The 16,643-nt window shown below is 41.6% G+C and overlaps 1 protein-coding gene across 3 annotated transcripts in view; it reads right to left on the reverse strand.

Moving 5' to 3' along the window:
- Nucleotides 1–3,379: 3,379 nt before the first annotated feature.
- The window catches only part of arhgap12b (Rho GTPase activating protein 12b), a 41,857-nt gene continuing 28,593 nt past the window's right edge, over nt 3,380–16,643 (reverse strand). The window contains exons 3-18 of one of the 3 annotated variants that reach the window (XM_061805616.1): nt 15,833–16,105; nt 15,035–15,175; nt 14,218–14,298; nt 13,621–13,743; nt 13,034–13,108; nt 11,324–11,385; nt 11,165–11,246; nt 9,817–9,921; nt 9,504–9,602; nt 9,321–9,423; nt 8,281–8,403; nt 8,062–8,160; nt 7,855–7,932; nt 7,605–7,739; nt 7,393–7,498; nt 3,380–4,803 (exon numbers count right to left, since the gene is read on the reverse strand). In XM_061805616.1, coding sequence (XP_061661600.1) covers nt 4,629–4,803; nt 7,393–7,498; nt 7,605–7,739; nt 7,855–7,932; nt 8,062–8,160; nt 8,281–8,403; nt 9,321–9,423; nt 9,504–9,602; nt 9,817–9,921; nt 11,165–11,246; nt 11,324–11,385; nt 13,034–13,108; nt 13,621–13,743; nt 14,218–14,298; nt 15,035–15,175; nt 15,833–16,105 — 1,860 coding nt within the window. In that variant the 3' untranslated portion in view covers nt 3,380–4,628. The remainder of the gene's footprint in view (nt 4,804–7,392; nt 7,499–7,604; nt 7,740–7,854; nt 7,933–8,061; nt 8,161–8,280; nt 8,404–9,320; nt 9,424–9,503; nt 9,603–9,816; nt 9,922–11,164; nt 11,247–11,323; nt 11,386–13,033; nt 13,109–13,620; nt 13,744–14,217; nt 14,299–15,034; nt 15,176–15,832; nt 16,106–16,643) is intronic. The other 2 variants (XM_061805617.1, XM_061805618.1) reach the window with 2 other exon arrangements.

Genomic DNA, 16,643 nt, shown 5'->3' on the forward strand with positions numbered 1-16,643 from the left:
AGTGGCTGCGTGAGGAGACGAAATGCTCGGGAGGTTTTAACCGCGCGGCGATTAAGAGCTCGATACCTTTCGGCGCTACCTTTTAAAGCATGAGTCGGAGATGTGGCATATCCCGGAGAAGGTGCTTGATTTAAAAAAAAAAATAGATTTGAAAGTCCAGGAATGCCTTCAGATGTATTGCGCTAGACTATGTCATAGTACCGGGACTAATGATCCAGGATATTGGCGCTGCAAGTGTGTGTTTTGGTGTGAAGGTTGTTGGGTATTTTCCGTTCCTGGGGTGTCAAACTCATTTTTGTCGAGGTTCCATATTGTACTTGCGGTTTCCCTCAAAGGGCCGTCATGGCTGTGAAACGATAATCTTTAACCGCCCCATCATATTTACAGATGAAATTTATGAACTCGTTTTAGAATCAGAAAGCAAGGATAATGTGTTTTTCCAAGTATTGTTGTTTGGTTACACAAAAACACTTGTGATATCTCAACGTTATCATTTATGATATGATGATTTGAAATTTTGGTACAGATTTGAAAAAAATAAAATGAAAATCATGGAAGTTGATACACAAGATTTGCTTCCGCGGGCCACATAAAATCACACGGCGGGCCGGATCTGGCCCCGGGCCTTGGGTTTGACACCTGTGACCTATAAGGCACATTATACTTCGACAAAGAACCTTTGACAATCACACCTATGGACATATTTAGTCTAATCTTTTTTTTTTTTTAACCCGAGAGAAAGCTGTTGTCTGCTGTGATGTCAATTAACACAAAGTCATGGCCGCCACGTTAAATAATGATTAACATAGAGGAATATAATCTCGTTAGAGAAACTTCAAAGCAATAATTTACACTATTATTGTATTGTTAGTATACTATTTGACCAATTTATTCAAGAGAATACTAGAAGGAGAGAAGATGCCAGAAGAATGGAGGAAAAGTGTGCGAGTCCCCATTTTTAAGAACAAAGGCGATGTTCAGAACTGTGGAAACTACAGAGGAATAAAGATGATGATGAGCCACACAATGAAGTTATGGGAAAGAGTAGTGGAGGCTAGACTCAGGACAAAAGTAAGTATCTGCGAGCAACAGTATGGTTTCATGCCCAGAAAGAGTATCACAGATGCATTATTTGCCTTGAGGATGCTCGTGGAAAAGCACAGAGAATGTCGGAAGAAGCTACATTGTGTCTTTGTGGATCTAGAAAAAGCCTATGACAGAGTACCAAGAGAGGAACTGAGGTACTGCATGCGCAAGTCTGGTGTGGTGGAGAAATATGTTAGAATAGTACGGGACATGTATGAGGGCAGCAGAACAGCGGTTCGGTGTGCCGTTGGTGTGTCAAAAGTATTTAAGGTGGAGGTGGGACTGCATCAGGGATCTGCGCTGAGCCCCTTTCTGTTTGCGGTAGTAATGGATAAGATGACAAATGAGGTTACACTGGAATCCCCTTGGACTATGATATTCGCGGATGATATTATGATCTGCAGTGAAAGCAGGGAGCAGGCGGAGGAACAATTAGAAAGATGGAGGCACGCACTGGAAAGGAGAGGAATGAAGATTAGCCGAAGTCAAACAGTATATGTGTGAGGGGTGGAGAGAGTGGTGAGGGCGGCCATGATGTACAGATTAGGGACGGTGGTACTGAAGAGACAACAGGAAGTAAAACTGGAGGGGGCATAAATGAAGACGTTGAGGTTCTTGCTCGGAGTGAGCAGAGCGAGAGAAAGACCAAAGAAAAGGTTGATGGATGTTGTGAGGGAGGACATGAGGACAGTGGGTGTTAGCGATAGGCTTGGATGGAAAATGATAAAATTCTGTGGCAACCCCAAATGGGACAAGCGGAAAGAAAAAGAAGAAGTTACTATACTATTAAACTTTCTTGTTACAGTGAGGGAAAGGACTGGGAGGTCATTGTTTACATGTTTACATACCACCTATATTTGGCATGTCAAGTTTGCACTATGTATCTCATTTAATGTGGCTTCAAGTACACCAACATTTCAGTTACTGGTTCATTTCCATGATATTATTGTGTAACCTGTGTGGTGTACATTACCAAATAATTGGTACAGTTAAGCTAATGCGCTTTTTGGCGACTGCTAAAAAAAAGTTACTTTTAACTTTCGAAGTCACGTAATCAGTAAAGTAACTCAGTTACTTTTTCAAGGGAATTGACTGGAGCGCCGCAGCCCTATTTCTTGCCCCCCCCCATGCTTTGTCAGGCTCGAGTGCACGGCAAACTACAGTGTGGGTTGCGTTCTCGCGCGCACGCCGCCGCAAGTACATATTCCAAATGTCAGGCTGGCTCCTGGTGGTGTTTAATGAGCTTCAGGCGGCGGGAGTGGATCATTTTCCATGGAAATCCAATGCATTTTAAATAGCAGTGGATCAACATTCCAGGACAGGATTTACATAAGGTAATTGCGAGGAAGTTGAGAGTACCTCGGAGCTGGCAGTGGATGTCTTTCCCTTTCTTACCTTCAGTAATGCAATCAAGTCCATTAAGTAGGCAATAAATACGAAGAGAGACTGTATCAACGCTCTGTGACGGATAATGGTTCCTCTTCATGGTATCGCTATATTTATCTTCGACAGTTACGGCTGCTTTTGAAAGCTTCTCTTGCTTTTCACTTGCCTTTCTGCGCCGTGTATTTACTCTTCTTCCTCCTCGCGGCTACGCATTGCCTGTATGAGCCAAAAAAAAAAAAAAAAAAAAAAAAAAAAAAAAAAAAGCAGATTAGTCTTCCATGATGACCGAACAAATGATTAATGCAATGCAAACTGATTTTAAAAAATCTCTTTTGGGATCTTTTGAAAATACACTGTATATAAAAATGGAAGCCAGTGATCAATACACTGCTAAATGAAGTTTTTCCTCCAAGGGCCGAACAGCAAGGAGCTTTGCTCAGCACTCCACGGCCGCGTGCTTCTTAATCAAAGCTGGCACAACGGCAATTACCTAATTAGACATCAATTAATCCGCAGCCTTCGGGTCGCCAGCCGCGTATGACCTGCGGAGTAACGACAAAAAAGGAAAGCGCCGAGATTAATGGCAGCAGAGTGGCAGAGGTTGCCATACATTTCAGAAAGAGAGAGAAATATACTAAAGTGCTTTTCATAATTAACAGGTAGGAAAATAATTGATTGCGACAAGAAACCTTAATCACTCCACTCGATAACGAAGATATTAGTGTTGAGTAGATTAATTCAATTATGTGATTAAGGAAGGGGCGAGTGAAGCTTTAGAGTTGATTGAAGTCGGACGGCAGACTCACCTTTGTGTCTTTTACATTTATGGTCTTCATCCGCACCAAGCTTTTATCACGGGGACAGGAAATGCGCGGCAGCCACTCGATTTTTTTTTTTTTTGTCTTTTTTTTTTTTTTATTATTAGACAGCAATTTCACAAACAGCAGTTAGCCTGAAAAATTACATTCAAATGTGCAGCTCATCACACGTAAACACTGCAGGAACAGAAGGAGCAGTCTTTTTTTTTCTTATCTTTTTCCACAATCTGTATTTTTGTCATATTTTAATTCAAATGTACAACCTGGGGAAAAAAAAAAAAAAAAAAATCAACTATACACACAAACTTCAGTCACTAGAACACTTTGTGACAACTAGCTTCCGCCAGAGTCAATGAATTCTGAAATGTCTTAAAAGGCTTCCATACAGGCCACGAATCCCTCTCGGTAACGCCCCCACGCTCCCCCGTCGGAACACTTCAACATTAGCTTAGTGGAGGCTCGTCAGCGCAGAACGCAACATCGCACAACTCGCCGTGGTTTTAAAAGAAACCGCAGGACCTCGGTGCTGCATCCTGCCGCGGGACAAACCAAATTGACACATATTTGATTTCAAAGGAGCACAGACAGCGCAGACTTCACCGTAGCACGTTGACACGACACATTTCTGTACAAAAGTGGCAAGACGAAAGATGCTGCTGTGCAGGTTTTAATTCACGCCCGTGAACAAACACTGTTTTTGGCCCCTCAGTCGGGGTTAACACTTGAAGGGTGAGGGTGGGGTTTCATGGGGGCACAATGTGAAACGCTGCTCCAGTTCAGCCAAGTGCAAAAAAAACAAACAACAACAACAACGACGACAACAAAAAACGTCGGCCTATTAACACAACACCAATTTATGGCATTACCGGCGTCACAGACGAAGCGCCACGACACAGAAGACCAACACAGTTCAGGCAACATCACGAGGTTTGCATCTGCCTTTCAACGCCACCGGAGCAGCATCTGTTAACTCTCCCAGACACAAGGAGGTTTTTACAGGAATCAGTGACTGCGGCACCAAAAACAAAACAAAACAAAAAAAAAAAAAAAAAAACCTGAATACTCCAAATTCACCAAATCACAAGAGGTCATCTGAAAGTTCGTCCTCCGCAATTGAACGGCAGCGGAACGGAAAGGTGAGGGAACTGTTCCCCTTGAAATTCAATTTCTACTCCATAACTGGTAAGTGCATGCTTGTGTAAACGTTCATGTCAACAAATTGTTGGATTTTCCAGCTGCCAGGTCCACAGCAACACTGACTTCAGTCAAAAACAGCCAAAAAAAAAAAAAAAAAAACAGATGGCGGGGGCAAAATGTCTGGAGCCCCTCTCTCTCTCTCTACCTGCCAAAGATGCTTTCGTACTCGAGCAATATGAGCTCCACGATCTGGTTCTGGTAGACCATGTGGACCGCGATGTTGCCCGTTTCCGTCTCGGGCCGGAGGAGCGTGGGTCCGAAAACAATGGCCACACTCTGCGTGGTCATGCGGTTGGCTTCGCCGTGGTCTATCACCCTGTGCGGGAGGGAGGGAGGGAGGGAGGGAGACGCGTTATAAACGGCTTTAGGTGAGGGTTTAATTTACCTACGAACTCAGCTTCGGGGTTTCATCTACAAAAACATGATTACAAGCACTCCTACAGTCTGAAAACGCATCTGCGAGGCTCAAGATTGAGCGCGAAGACAAGCCTACTGACGCTTCGGGCTACGGGGAAAGCAATAATAGTAGTTTTAAATAGAAGCTACATCCTTTCGTTGCAGATCCACAAAAACAATAACATATTTATGGAGGAGAGAAAATAAGATCAAATCCGCCCGCTTGATATAACGTAGTCCTCCATACACTGAATGTCACGCTGTAAATTTCGCTACTTCATAGGTGCTAAATTACAGCAAACACAGTGCCATATAAATGCAAATGGGAAGGCGAGGCAAATGTCACTGAGAACATACGATGTTGATGCTGGTGGGTAAGGGAGGCTGGGGGGGGGCTTATGTGCAACCCCTTTCACGTGGATAATAAGCTAGTCAGTGAACCTACTGTTCACTTGAAACATACTTCAAACTAACTAATTACATTGTAATTGAATCAATCGTGCTTTTTCCTCCCGGTCAAGATGATATATGCTAAAGTAAAACACTAAGGATGAAAATAAGATGAATTGAGGGGTCAATGTTGGAGAGGAAGCTGCTATTGAAATAAGAGTGAGCATAAAAAAAACTTCAATACATCCTCTTTTTAAGGAATTCACGTATAATGCGACATGCGGGACCATGGAATGCTCTTTGAGTATTTCATCAAAATCCATGTACTAGTACACGCTTTACCCTCCCTAGTAGGACAATTGGGCACACTCGTAGAGCGACTAGGCTATACCAGTAGAACAATTGTCTCACGACTAACTCATACTACTTCATGACACTTCTGTACAATAGTAGTATGAGTGTCATATATGATGACAACCAAATCATACGAGGGTCACAAAACTACTACTGTGCATTTGGCGCTACAAATACATACATGATTCCGATGAGTAAGGCTGAATGGACTTTTGCGACCTGTCAATCAGTCGTACAATAATAGCCAATCAGATAGCCACATCGTCTTAACCCCTGGCTTGACACGCCCCTCTCTCCATATTGTCCCACAAGTAATGCTGGTTGTCAGTAGCGTGTGCTTAGAAAAGTTCATGTTACGAAGAAAATGGTCATCAGATGCGCTTGGGGAATGTCCAATTCTGATGAAAGTTATCCTGCTAGGTTACAAGAGGCCCGGTTGATTCATTTTCCAAAGCCTGAAACACAGTTAACGAAGTGTCTACGATGGATTAAGGCTTGCGGAAGAGCGCACGTACAACTAAATGTGAACAATATCAACAAACACAGGGGTATATGTTCGAAGGTAAGTGAGGGAAAAGTATCTTCTCTGAGTTTGATTTATTATCAGTGCTTTATACATTGCAGAACAACTTTCACTTTGTTAGTGTATCACTGACCTGTTGAAAGAAGTGTGGAATGTTTTATGCCGAAGAGTCGGGTTAGTGATACGTAAATGCGCCATGTCATGGAAGAGAAATGTCACACATCAGACTTTTAAGACAGAGCACCGGGTTCAATTACAAGCCAAGTCAAACTTTTTCATCTGGTGACTACGGTACTTACTGAGTTAATCACCATTGTTTAAATGCACTTGTAGAAAATTGAACCTAATTCACTTATAAAGACTACAATGATATTACTTGTGATCTTTCTAAGTTAAAAGTACTCACCCAGCTTTACATGTGTAGTACAATTCCATTATTTTATCCAGTTGGATTTCAATATGAAGTTTGTGAGGCGTCAAACTTTTTTTGCATCGATAGCCAACATTTCGCTGCAACTTTGACATTGCATGGAAGCTTGTGGGACAAGTCAAATCTCGCGAAGGGCGGGGGGGGGCCGAGTTTAAGATTGCCAGTCGAAAAGGTCCATTGCATACTAGTTAGCCAAAAATTGCAGTAGTCATACAAGAAAAAAAAAAAAACAGTAAGCAGGCATAGTTAGTGTGACAGTTCTACAGGTGCGATGAATTGTCTTACTTGTGAGGACAAATAGTGTACTAGTTCCTGGACCTTAATCTCGATATCAAGACTATCAAATGCTCAAACGGGTTTCCATAGTGAGCCGCCAATTTGTTAAAAATGTAAACGGTATAATAATTGAGCAGCAAGGCTGTCAAGTGGAGTAGGGGACAGTATTTAATGATAAATAATAAATGTGCTCCATTTATTCAAGTTTTGAGATATATAATCCTGTTTATAGTGAAAAAAGTCGATCATCATATTAGATTCTACAATAATGGGGATTTTACTGGAGAAAAAAAAACCCTACAGTACATATTTTTTTTCCAATAAAGTATTTTACTGTATTTTATTACTTTATAGCATTCTTCACTAAATTTATTGTTTTTAAATAGTGTCTTACAAATATTATGACTTTTTCCATTAACACCTAGTTGCACTGGTTTCTTTTTTAAGTCACTGAAAAAGTACAGTAAACACAAACATTTTAAGACCAAAAAAAAATTACAATGACTGTATAAATGATCATTGTGTCAACATCTTACCTGCGCAGGTGTTTGAAGAGGACTTGCATTGTGTCGTGGTTCGGTTTTGGCAACTTCTTGATCAGGTCTTTGATTGAGTTTACTCTCTGCTTGTAGTCAGAACATTCTGGAGCAAAAAAGACCGGCGCTGTTGAGTCAATTCACTGGCCTACAGCACCACCTCGTGGCCACACTGGAAACACAAGTCAGTGTCAAATTTGAAAGGTACTCACTGATTGCATTAACAAAGTCATTGAAGGATCCGTAAGTGAAGAGCGGTTCAGGAAGTTCCCTGAAGAACATCTTGAGTGCTCCTGTCGTGACATGGATGTCCTCCCATTTGCTGTCATCCAGCTCCACCTTCTCATCTGAAAGAGGACGAGAGGTATCAAAAGACCCATCACACGGAAGACTTTTTTTTTTTTTTCAATGTCAGCATATTGCGTGTAGTTGACTGTAGGTTTAGTCATGATTTCATCCTACCATGGTTCACAGCAAAGCGTAGCTTCTGGATCACCGCCAGGTTCCCGCTGACTCGATACAAGCCATCGATACTCAGACCTGCCGGACAAAGATGGTAACAAAGTTATGGTGGACAGGCAGTTCTTTGAGAGTCTAAAGTAAAATATCCAAATTCAATTAGGTTCCACGAATCTGCACAGATGAACCAGGTGATGATCCGAATCATACCTGTGTTCTCCACATGGTCAATACACATTTTCACAAATTTGGGCACAGATGTGTTCTCCCGCTGGCAGAGGTTACTGAGACTGCAACCAAAAACTTGATCTGAAAAACGAGAATGAAAAAGGACATTTGTAAATGTGTTCTAGATTTGGTTCAGGGAAACATTTCATTTCAAACGTGGTCCCACTGGCGTGGGCCGTTCTTCCAGCACCGCTCGAGTACCTTTGATGTAGCCTTTGTCTCTGACGGCCTGGTACGTAGGTCGACGTGTTAAGAACTTCTTGAGCTTCAGCCGCGTCTTTTTCTGGTCTGATGAGTCCATACTGACAGAAGTCTTCATCACAACTATGCAAGAAATAAGCAGGTGTGTATGTGAGTACGTGCAGTGACGCCTCGGTTCTCGACAGCAATCCGTTCCAGAAAACGGTTCGAGAAGTGATCTGTTCGAAAACCGAATCGATGTTTCCCCATTACAATGAATGGAAAAAGAAATAATGCATTCCAAGCTTAAAAAGTTTGGCTTTTTAAAGACTTTTATTTAGCTTTTCCTGATAATAAATTTCATAGTAGAAATACATGTATAAATACTTTCTATAATAAAATAATCTAAGAAATATATTTTTTTTTTTTTTTTGCTTAAAATGTATGCTTTAGTAGTAGAGTACGCTAGACTGGGAGTGCGTTGCCGCATCCGTAGCGACTCGGCTACCAGCTTTGTAAATTTTTTTCATGAACAAAAGTCCAGAAAAACTTTAAACAAGCAACATGCCTTCTTTGGAGCCATGATTGGGGGTTAATACAGTCCTCGATAAGAATAAAACAGTCACTACCGGGACACGTCGGTGTACACAGGCTGTGTTATACAGAATAACAAAAGTGCGCTGGTTGCACCGCGCACGTTATGTCATTTCCGGGTTTTCTTCGGGGAGCATTCGAATTGACAAAGAGCGTCATGGGTGGATCAGCTGCTTGCGCTGCACGCATGATGTTATTTCCGTTTTTTTTTCTGCGACGTGGGAACTCACAACAAAGCGCGTCGTGGGTCAGCTGGTCTGAGCGTGCGCAATATGTTATTTCCGGGTTTTGTCGGGGGTGTTCGAGTACTGATTTTCATTTGAAAACGGAAGCAAAAAAAAAATCTAAATATTTTCGCTAGAAAACCAAATTGTTCGAAAACGGGGGCGTTCGAGAACCGAGGCTTTACCGCACTTTATTTTTTACGATAACAACAACAACAAAAGTGTTTTAGCAGTTGGACCCGCCTCTATTCTTCTTAGAGTCTCGCTGATCTTTCTCTTTGTCGTGTTTTTCAGCTCCAGGAGATTCTGGCATATCCTCTTCGATGGCCTCATCAGACTCCCACAGCTGCAAAAGAGCCAAATGTGAACTTTTAGATGAGGTTAAACTTGCTACACAAATCCCCCGGTGCGAATGACTCTACTCACATGCGTGTTAATGGCCTCAGTCAGGGCCCGGTACCAGTCGTTGATGACACTGTCGATTTCAGACTGGATCAACAGTTCCGTCCCCTGACGTGTCTTCAACTACGGAATCCAAAGGTTGTATTTTAGAGGAGCAATAAAGACTTCTTCACTAAAAGTTAGCAATATTCGACTTTGGGATGAAATATCAGGATGAACCTAAAATGCCGTTTATAAAAACAGAGAAGGTCATATTGAACTCATGCATGAATTTTGGGTATTTCAACTAAAAATCTTATATACCTATGCATTCTGGGCCAAAGATTCTATGAGATACCTCAATGACGTGCTTCTTGCTGGACTTGTCCTTGGAAGCCCATTCCACCGAACCCCCGCGCAAGTCAACCGTGAACTCCGGCTTCGATTGGTTGCTGCCAAACTTCTGAAATGCAGCGATGCATTATTAGCGATAATGTCGTCGTCAAGATGGGACCTTAAGAGGAAGCCCGTTTAAGTACAATAAAACTTGAAAATATATTTTTTTAAAAGTAAAAAAAAAAGAGGTCATTAGAAAGGTTAAGGATAGAAAAAAAAAGGTTAAGGTACTGGATTGAAAATGTTAGGATTATTTATATTGTAAGGCACAGAAATCACTGTTAGTAGTTACTCGGATACAAATACGGACACCACAATTTTCGGCACACACATTACATTATTAGTGCCATCTCCGGGTTAAATTAAATTTATGACATTGGATTTACGAGAAAAAAACGCTCTAGTATCTACAATTCTTTGAAGGTGGACAATTATACACAATTTCATCATCTAAATATCACCATCACAATGAAGTACTTTGCAGCACATGTGACAAATGACTATAAATTGAATGCATCATACAGGTTTCAGCAATGGGACAATTACATATTGGTATTTTAAAAGTCAGAAGAGGGACAGTATATGGACAGGTATATCGTATGTAGATGTACAGCATATGTACAGTTAGTTGAACTGAAATCTACTTTAACAATAATTATCCAAACTGTCTGTTCAAGAATGCTGGTCAGCTTCTGGTTTATGACAAATTGAAGTGTTTTCTATATGAATTATGCTTTAAAGATAGCATTATATGGTCAAACTATTTGAAAAATAAATCCTTTATAGATGCAATGTTTCACATCATGTCAGAGTTTTTTTCCACCCGTACAGTATTTAATCATAAAGCTTACATACGTAAAGGTGGCGCAAATGCTAACCAATCAAAGCCAACTAAATAGCCCTGTATTGTTCCTATGCCGAAATATATTTTTAAAAAGTGGCACACACAAGTCACATGATATAAAGCTCTCCTGAGTTAAAAGGTGCCTTTTTTTTAAGATGCAGTTAATAATAAAACTGAACCGTTAGCACAACGAAACACACGCTAGTCTGTCAGTTAGCCAAAGCAGCGGTGACTGAAAGTAGGACAGGCAGCGGCAGCCTTTGCGGGGGATATTTTACATAGGAGACAGCAGGACGGAGCTTGACTGATTGCTTCCAGGTGCTAAGAAGAGTGAGGAGCAGCTCGGGGATGGAGCCATTGCGGTAATAAGACTTCAGGAAGGAGGAGAGGAGAGAGCAATGAACATAGGATGAAGAAGACTATGAAGAGGGAGCTTGGCCAAAACATGACAGCCCATAATACCCACCCAGCTAGTGCTTCCTCCTTGACCTTTTGCAAAGAGGAGCGAGGAGCCTTGTAACACCGTCCATGATGATGCCCAGTTCTTCCTGTGTGTCAAAACCATTAAATATGTTCAGAAGATCACAGCAAAGTCCTTCAGGGCTCTGCTTCAAAAGGCTCCTACCTGACTTTCTTCCCATTCTCTGTGATTTTGGTGACATTCAGGACCCCGCACTTCTCTGATGGCTGAGGAGGAACAAGATAAGCAAATCCGGATGAGAACTGCATTTGTATACATATGCTCTGAAAAACTCAATTGGTGCTGATAGTACAGTGGAACCTCAAATGTCTATGTGGGGTGCTGGTTGACTAACTTGTTCATGTTTTATTTTTCCTTACAAAAAAAAAAAACATACATCTAAATGCATTATGTCTATGCCGAAGTCGCAAAAGATGTGCTGCGGTATATTTGTGATGCCATGCAGGACAGCTATTCGAAAGTCAGCAAATTGCACAACTTCAGGTGAATTTTTCAGGATGAACCTAAGATGCAAGACGACTGGAAGAGGCACAGAAAGACAGAAGTGGGATATCCTACCCCTGTTGAGAATTTTGTCATTAGTTTCTTGTTAGAGAACAGCAAGTTGTACTGAAATGATGAACTCCTAAACCATTGAATAGTTGGATATGTACATTTAAAAGTTTAAAGAAGGTTCATGTGGGTTGACCTTTAAACGTTATAACGCACTTAAAGTGCCACTGTTATGAAATGCATGATTTTTAGGATGTTATTAATGAAAAAAACGGCAGACGACATGGACCCGTGTGTTTTTTTTCCCCACCACAAAACATGATTTTGACGTATACGGCTTTTTGTAACCATGAAAATCCTCTCGAGGGATTTGTTTTTGAGAAGAAGCAGGAAGTGATGTATATTGCAGGACCGCCCTCAAGTGGACTCATTTGTTTCTATTAGTTTTACCTCTGGGAAGGTAGCTCGTTGTTCCTTCGTGTTAGCCAAAATGGCGGCTCGTTGCTGCGTCGGGCTCACGGACGGCGGTGGCTATGAACAACGCTGCCGGCAATGGCACACTCAGCCGCGTGCTAGGACAACGCCGTAAAGCGGCCCGGCTTGGCGTGTGATAAGCCACCTCAGTGGTGAAAATGAGCCACCCCGGCCAACAAGGTGCTGGGCCGCGATGGCTCATCTCCGCCGCAGAGGTGGATCGGACGGGGAGGCGGTTTGGCCGTGATTCGCATGTCTAAATATGGCTCGAAACAATAGGGTAATATTGCCCCGGTAACTTCACTCGGGTGTGTGATGTTCTCTTCTTCTGAGAGCTTCTATGTCAGAAGGTGCGTGTCCCATAGTAGGGGCCACAGCATGTTTTCAATGGTGAATGTCCGGGGTGACGTCACGGACAGGAGATGCAGCCAATATGGCGACCACTTTGATGTCGAATGACACTTCCGGAACTTTGCGCATGGATGACGTGCTCTCCGCTCATATTTATTTTTTTCGTGGAGACATTGAAGTGAATAACGTTATATGCATTTTAAATTTCAATATATATTTTAGAATGTTTATAGGGATGACACTTGACCTTTAAGTTACTCCTGAAACCCTGAAAGTTGAATAATCAAACACCTTCAAATTTTTATGATTAGCATATTTTTGGGCCTAAAACTGTAATGCCAAATCAGAAGATTCAATAGTAGATGAGTAGATGTAAGAAAAATGTTTCATGTGAGAGATGGTGACATGCAGAAGATCAAAAACAAGTCCTTGCAATAAAAAAAAAAAAAAAAAAATCTGATTTTGAGAGACAATGACAAGAAAGATATGTTTGTACTTGGACGATGAGTGCAATGCAGTGGAAGCTGGAATACTAACGGTCAAGGGGCGCTTAGGAGATGATGGGCAGGAGTCAGAGTCGGGAGAGCTCTGCTTGGGCGCCGGAGCACACTCCTAACAAGAAGAGGCATGACATGAAGCTTTTCTAAAGGCTATCAGGCAACTACTGAAGTCAATGAAGACGGTAGGTTAGTGGAGAGAAGGAAATGGATCAGAAACCGCGAGTGAAATCAGAACATTGGGTGGCATGTTACAAAATAAAGAGGAAGAGAAAATGTGGATTTTGATTCATACGAAAAAGAACTCCAACAAAGCCATGAAAACATTAGTCATCCAGATGCTTTTAAATACCCAACCTACTTTATATTCCTGAAGAATATTTGACTTACACTCTAAATAAACAAGTACAGCTAATAAATATTAAAAGATTACTAGAGATAAGGGACATTTATTGAATTATTTGCAGAGAGCGCCACATGTATACTGAATGACTTTTTGGAGCAAGCAATGTTAAACAGTTTTTGTCTTCTCTGTGCAACGCATAGGATTCTTTTAAACATTTTGCCAACTGGAATCTTACATACTGGTTTCATTTTTAATTGAAATTCACTGGACAGGTGGCCTACCTTGTCGTTGTGATCAAGGACATATGTGCTGTGTCGCCACTTGGTGAGGATGATGGGATCCGGCTGCTTCCTCTCCAGGCTCCGACTCTTGGGGGCCTCACTGGACTGAGGGGAGATGTTGTACTGCGCGGAGAGAGGATCAGACCGTAAAAAGTTTTAACCCCACTGAGCGGCCCATCGGCATCTGCACCCTGGCCCTACCTCTCCTCTTGCTGTCCACAGCAGCATTGGAGAGAGGGGTCTCTCCCACAATCTACCACCATCACCTGTGTGGACCTCTAAATGCGCCCATGTCCAATTTTCAGAGCGGGCGCTCAAAGAATGGAGCTGCCCATTCCGATCTACTCTAAAGCCTCCAGATTAGTCATAGCATGAGCCATTAATAGTCCTGCAGGAGGAGTTCAATTACAAAAGTGGGTCCTGCGAGCTTGCCAGACACTCATCCACTTACATAAACAGGACTCAGATGGCACGCCAAGGAGACCCGCTAGATTAAAGGAGATGTCATTTGAAAAGACTTTCGCGTGCATGGTGTGATGTAAATAGAGTGTAGTAGATGAAAATTTGGAAATGTAATGTTAATAATGTAAACCTCACCTTTGGTAATTCCCATTCAGACCTGGATCCATCCACGTTGTAGTAATAAGGTCGGCCTTGCTCATCAATGTGCTTTATCCACTAAAAAGACAGTCTCCATTTAGTACATCCAGTCCAGTTGTGTCTTTAAGCAAGGCAGCAGAGCTTGAATTGCTCAGGCATGTCTCAAATCTTCTTAGTACAGTAGCAGTAATATTTACCTTCTTCTATGGATGAGTGTTCACAGTGAGCCATGATAAAATACATGCCCTACTAGCTGGATCTAAAGATAATTTGGCTATGATAGAAATCCAGTCCTTAATAAATGGATTTTAGATTACCATAATGTCAGGATGACGACACAGTTGCCCTGAACCCACATTGGTAATTACAAAACTCATTGTTCATGATGCAGAAGCGGTTTACCAAAAGATGTTTAATGCTAAAATCTAATTGTTATTCAGGAATTTTCCAATACACAGGAAATTAGTAAAGCACACCAATCTTTCTTGATTCACATGTAAAATTGATAATCACCTGTTTCCCTGAACAAAAAACAACAACGACAAAAAACGTTTTAGTGACCATTATGCTTCAGTTAGTCAAAATGTGTATCAAAGGATTGATGGTTGTAGAACATTATTGGCATGTTTTCAAAAGTTGAACTTAGCTGTCACTAGTTTTGCTGTGAAGAAAAAAAAAAATGCTAAAATGCTAACCAATGAGGGCCAACACACTTTCCCTGGCAGGATAGACTGGTGGGATTGAATGCATACATTTTTTTTTAATGTAGTTATTTTTGCCTCTGATCGCGTTGAACATTTAAATGATGCCACACCTTCTCTTGTGTGTACTCTGAGACGTAAAGGGTGTGTCCGTGCTCATCAAGCTCCTCTGACCAGCCTCTTGGGGGCGACCCATACTGGCTGTCAGACTGGCTGGAATGAGTACTATGGCAGTTCTCTTCAGAAGACAGCAGCTATTGAGAAAAGATCAAAAGGGCAAGAGCGTATGTCGGTATATAATGAGACCTGGGCACAACGATATAGCAGGAAAACAAGAAAATTATTTCACTACACATGTATTGGATAGCTCTGTTAAATAACCTCGGAGTTTTACTGACCTTGAACTAAATGTAGAAAAAAAGACCTGTTCCTGTTGTATTACAAAACAATCTAATCTGCATGATCCAGAGCCCAAATAATGGTAATTAATAAAGAATAAGGAGCAAATCTTCTTAATTTTGTGGGTGAATTTATGCTAGCAAATAATTTAGTCATAAATTAAGACTCCCCGACTGACTGTAAGACAATCTTGCATTATAATCTCCTAATTATACCTTTGCAGGGAGTTCAATATGTTAATAAATGCAATTCTCGATATATGCAATGGACAAAAAATACCACATGGTGGTGGTGTCAAGCAAGAAAACAAAATAGCCTCCTCTCTCATCCTCCTATGCTTACAATAACCAAAAAAAGTAAGATTTAAAATATTGTTTTACAACTAGTATGTCGGTATTTTTAGGATTACCAATCATGTATAGCATTTAATGGGCTCTTAACTATTATGCATATTACAGCATGCCTCAAAAGAAGCAATCAATTGATGATTTTTGTTTCCCTTCCTCCCTTACCTCGCTCTCTGCCGTGCCTTGGTTTTCTCCTCGGAAGCTGCTGGTGCTGCCGCTGGTGTCCCGTGTTCGCGGCGGTTTCCACGTGCGCTCCCCTGTGGCTCGGTTGTAGTAAAAATGTCTGCCACTTAAGTCTTTGTGGGTCTCCCAGTCGCCGAGGATGTGAAGAGGTGAGCCCGAGGGGACAGGCGGCAGACTGGATTGAGAGATCTTGAGCTCCTGGAGGTTAGTGTAGACAGGGGAGTCCGATCTGCCCTGACCCGTCGGTGATGTAGTCTGAAGAAGGAAACAAGAACGAGAGAGGACATCTGATTTTAATCTTCAAATACATTTTGATCACATTGAACGTACAGGCACGCAGGGTGGTTAGTGGTTTGATCTTTGCCAAATCAATACTACAGAAAAAAAGCACATTTAAATTACAATATGAAACCAACGAGTGTTTTCCTCTCAGAATCGTGACAACATCCAAAGGTGACTCCACAAAAGCTATAAACCAAAATTATTTTGGGGGGGGGGGGGGGGCAGAGACCGATGCCAGTGTCAAGTGTACTACAAACAGTTGAGCAGGAAAAAAGGACAAGCAATTGGTTCAATGCGGAAATCCAAACAGCTTCTGAATGCACCTAAAATTAATTATCAGGGATTTGAACTGTAGAATGTGCAGTTTTACTTACTGTTGTATATCCAGTGAATACTGTACAAATAAATGTAAACTATTGATCAGCTGCACTCTTAAACCAAGTAAACTCAAAATAGAAGTGACGTCAAGACGACAATGGCTGCTCTCGGTCATATAGAGCGACTTTTTTTT

The sequence above is a fragment of the Syngnathoides biaculeatus genome, chromosome 19 (assembly GCF_019802595.1).
Source record: "Syngnathoides biaculeatus isolate LvHL_M chromosome 19, ASM1980259v1, whole genome shotgun sequence".
Classification (NCBI taxonomy): domain Eukaryota; kingdom Metazoa; phylum Chordata; class Actinopteri; order Syngnathiformes; family Syngnathidae; genus Syngnathoides; species Syngnathoides biaculeatus.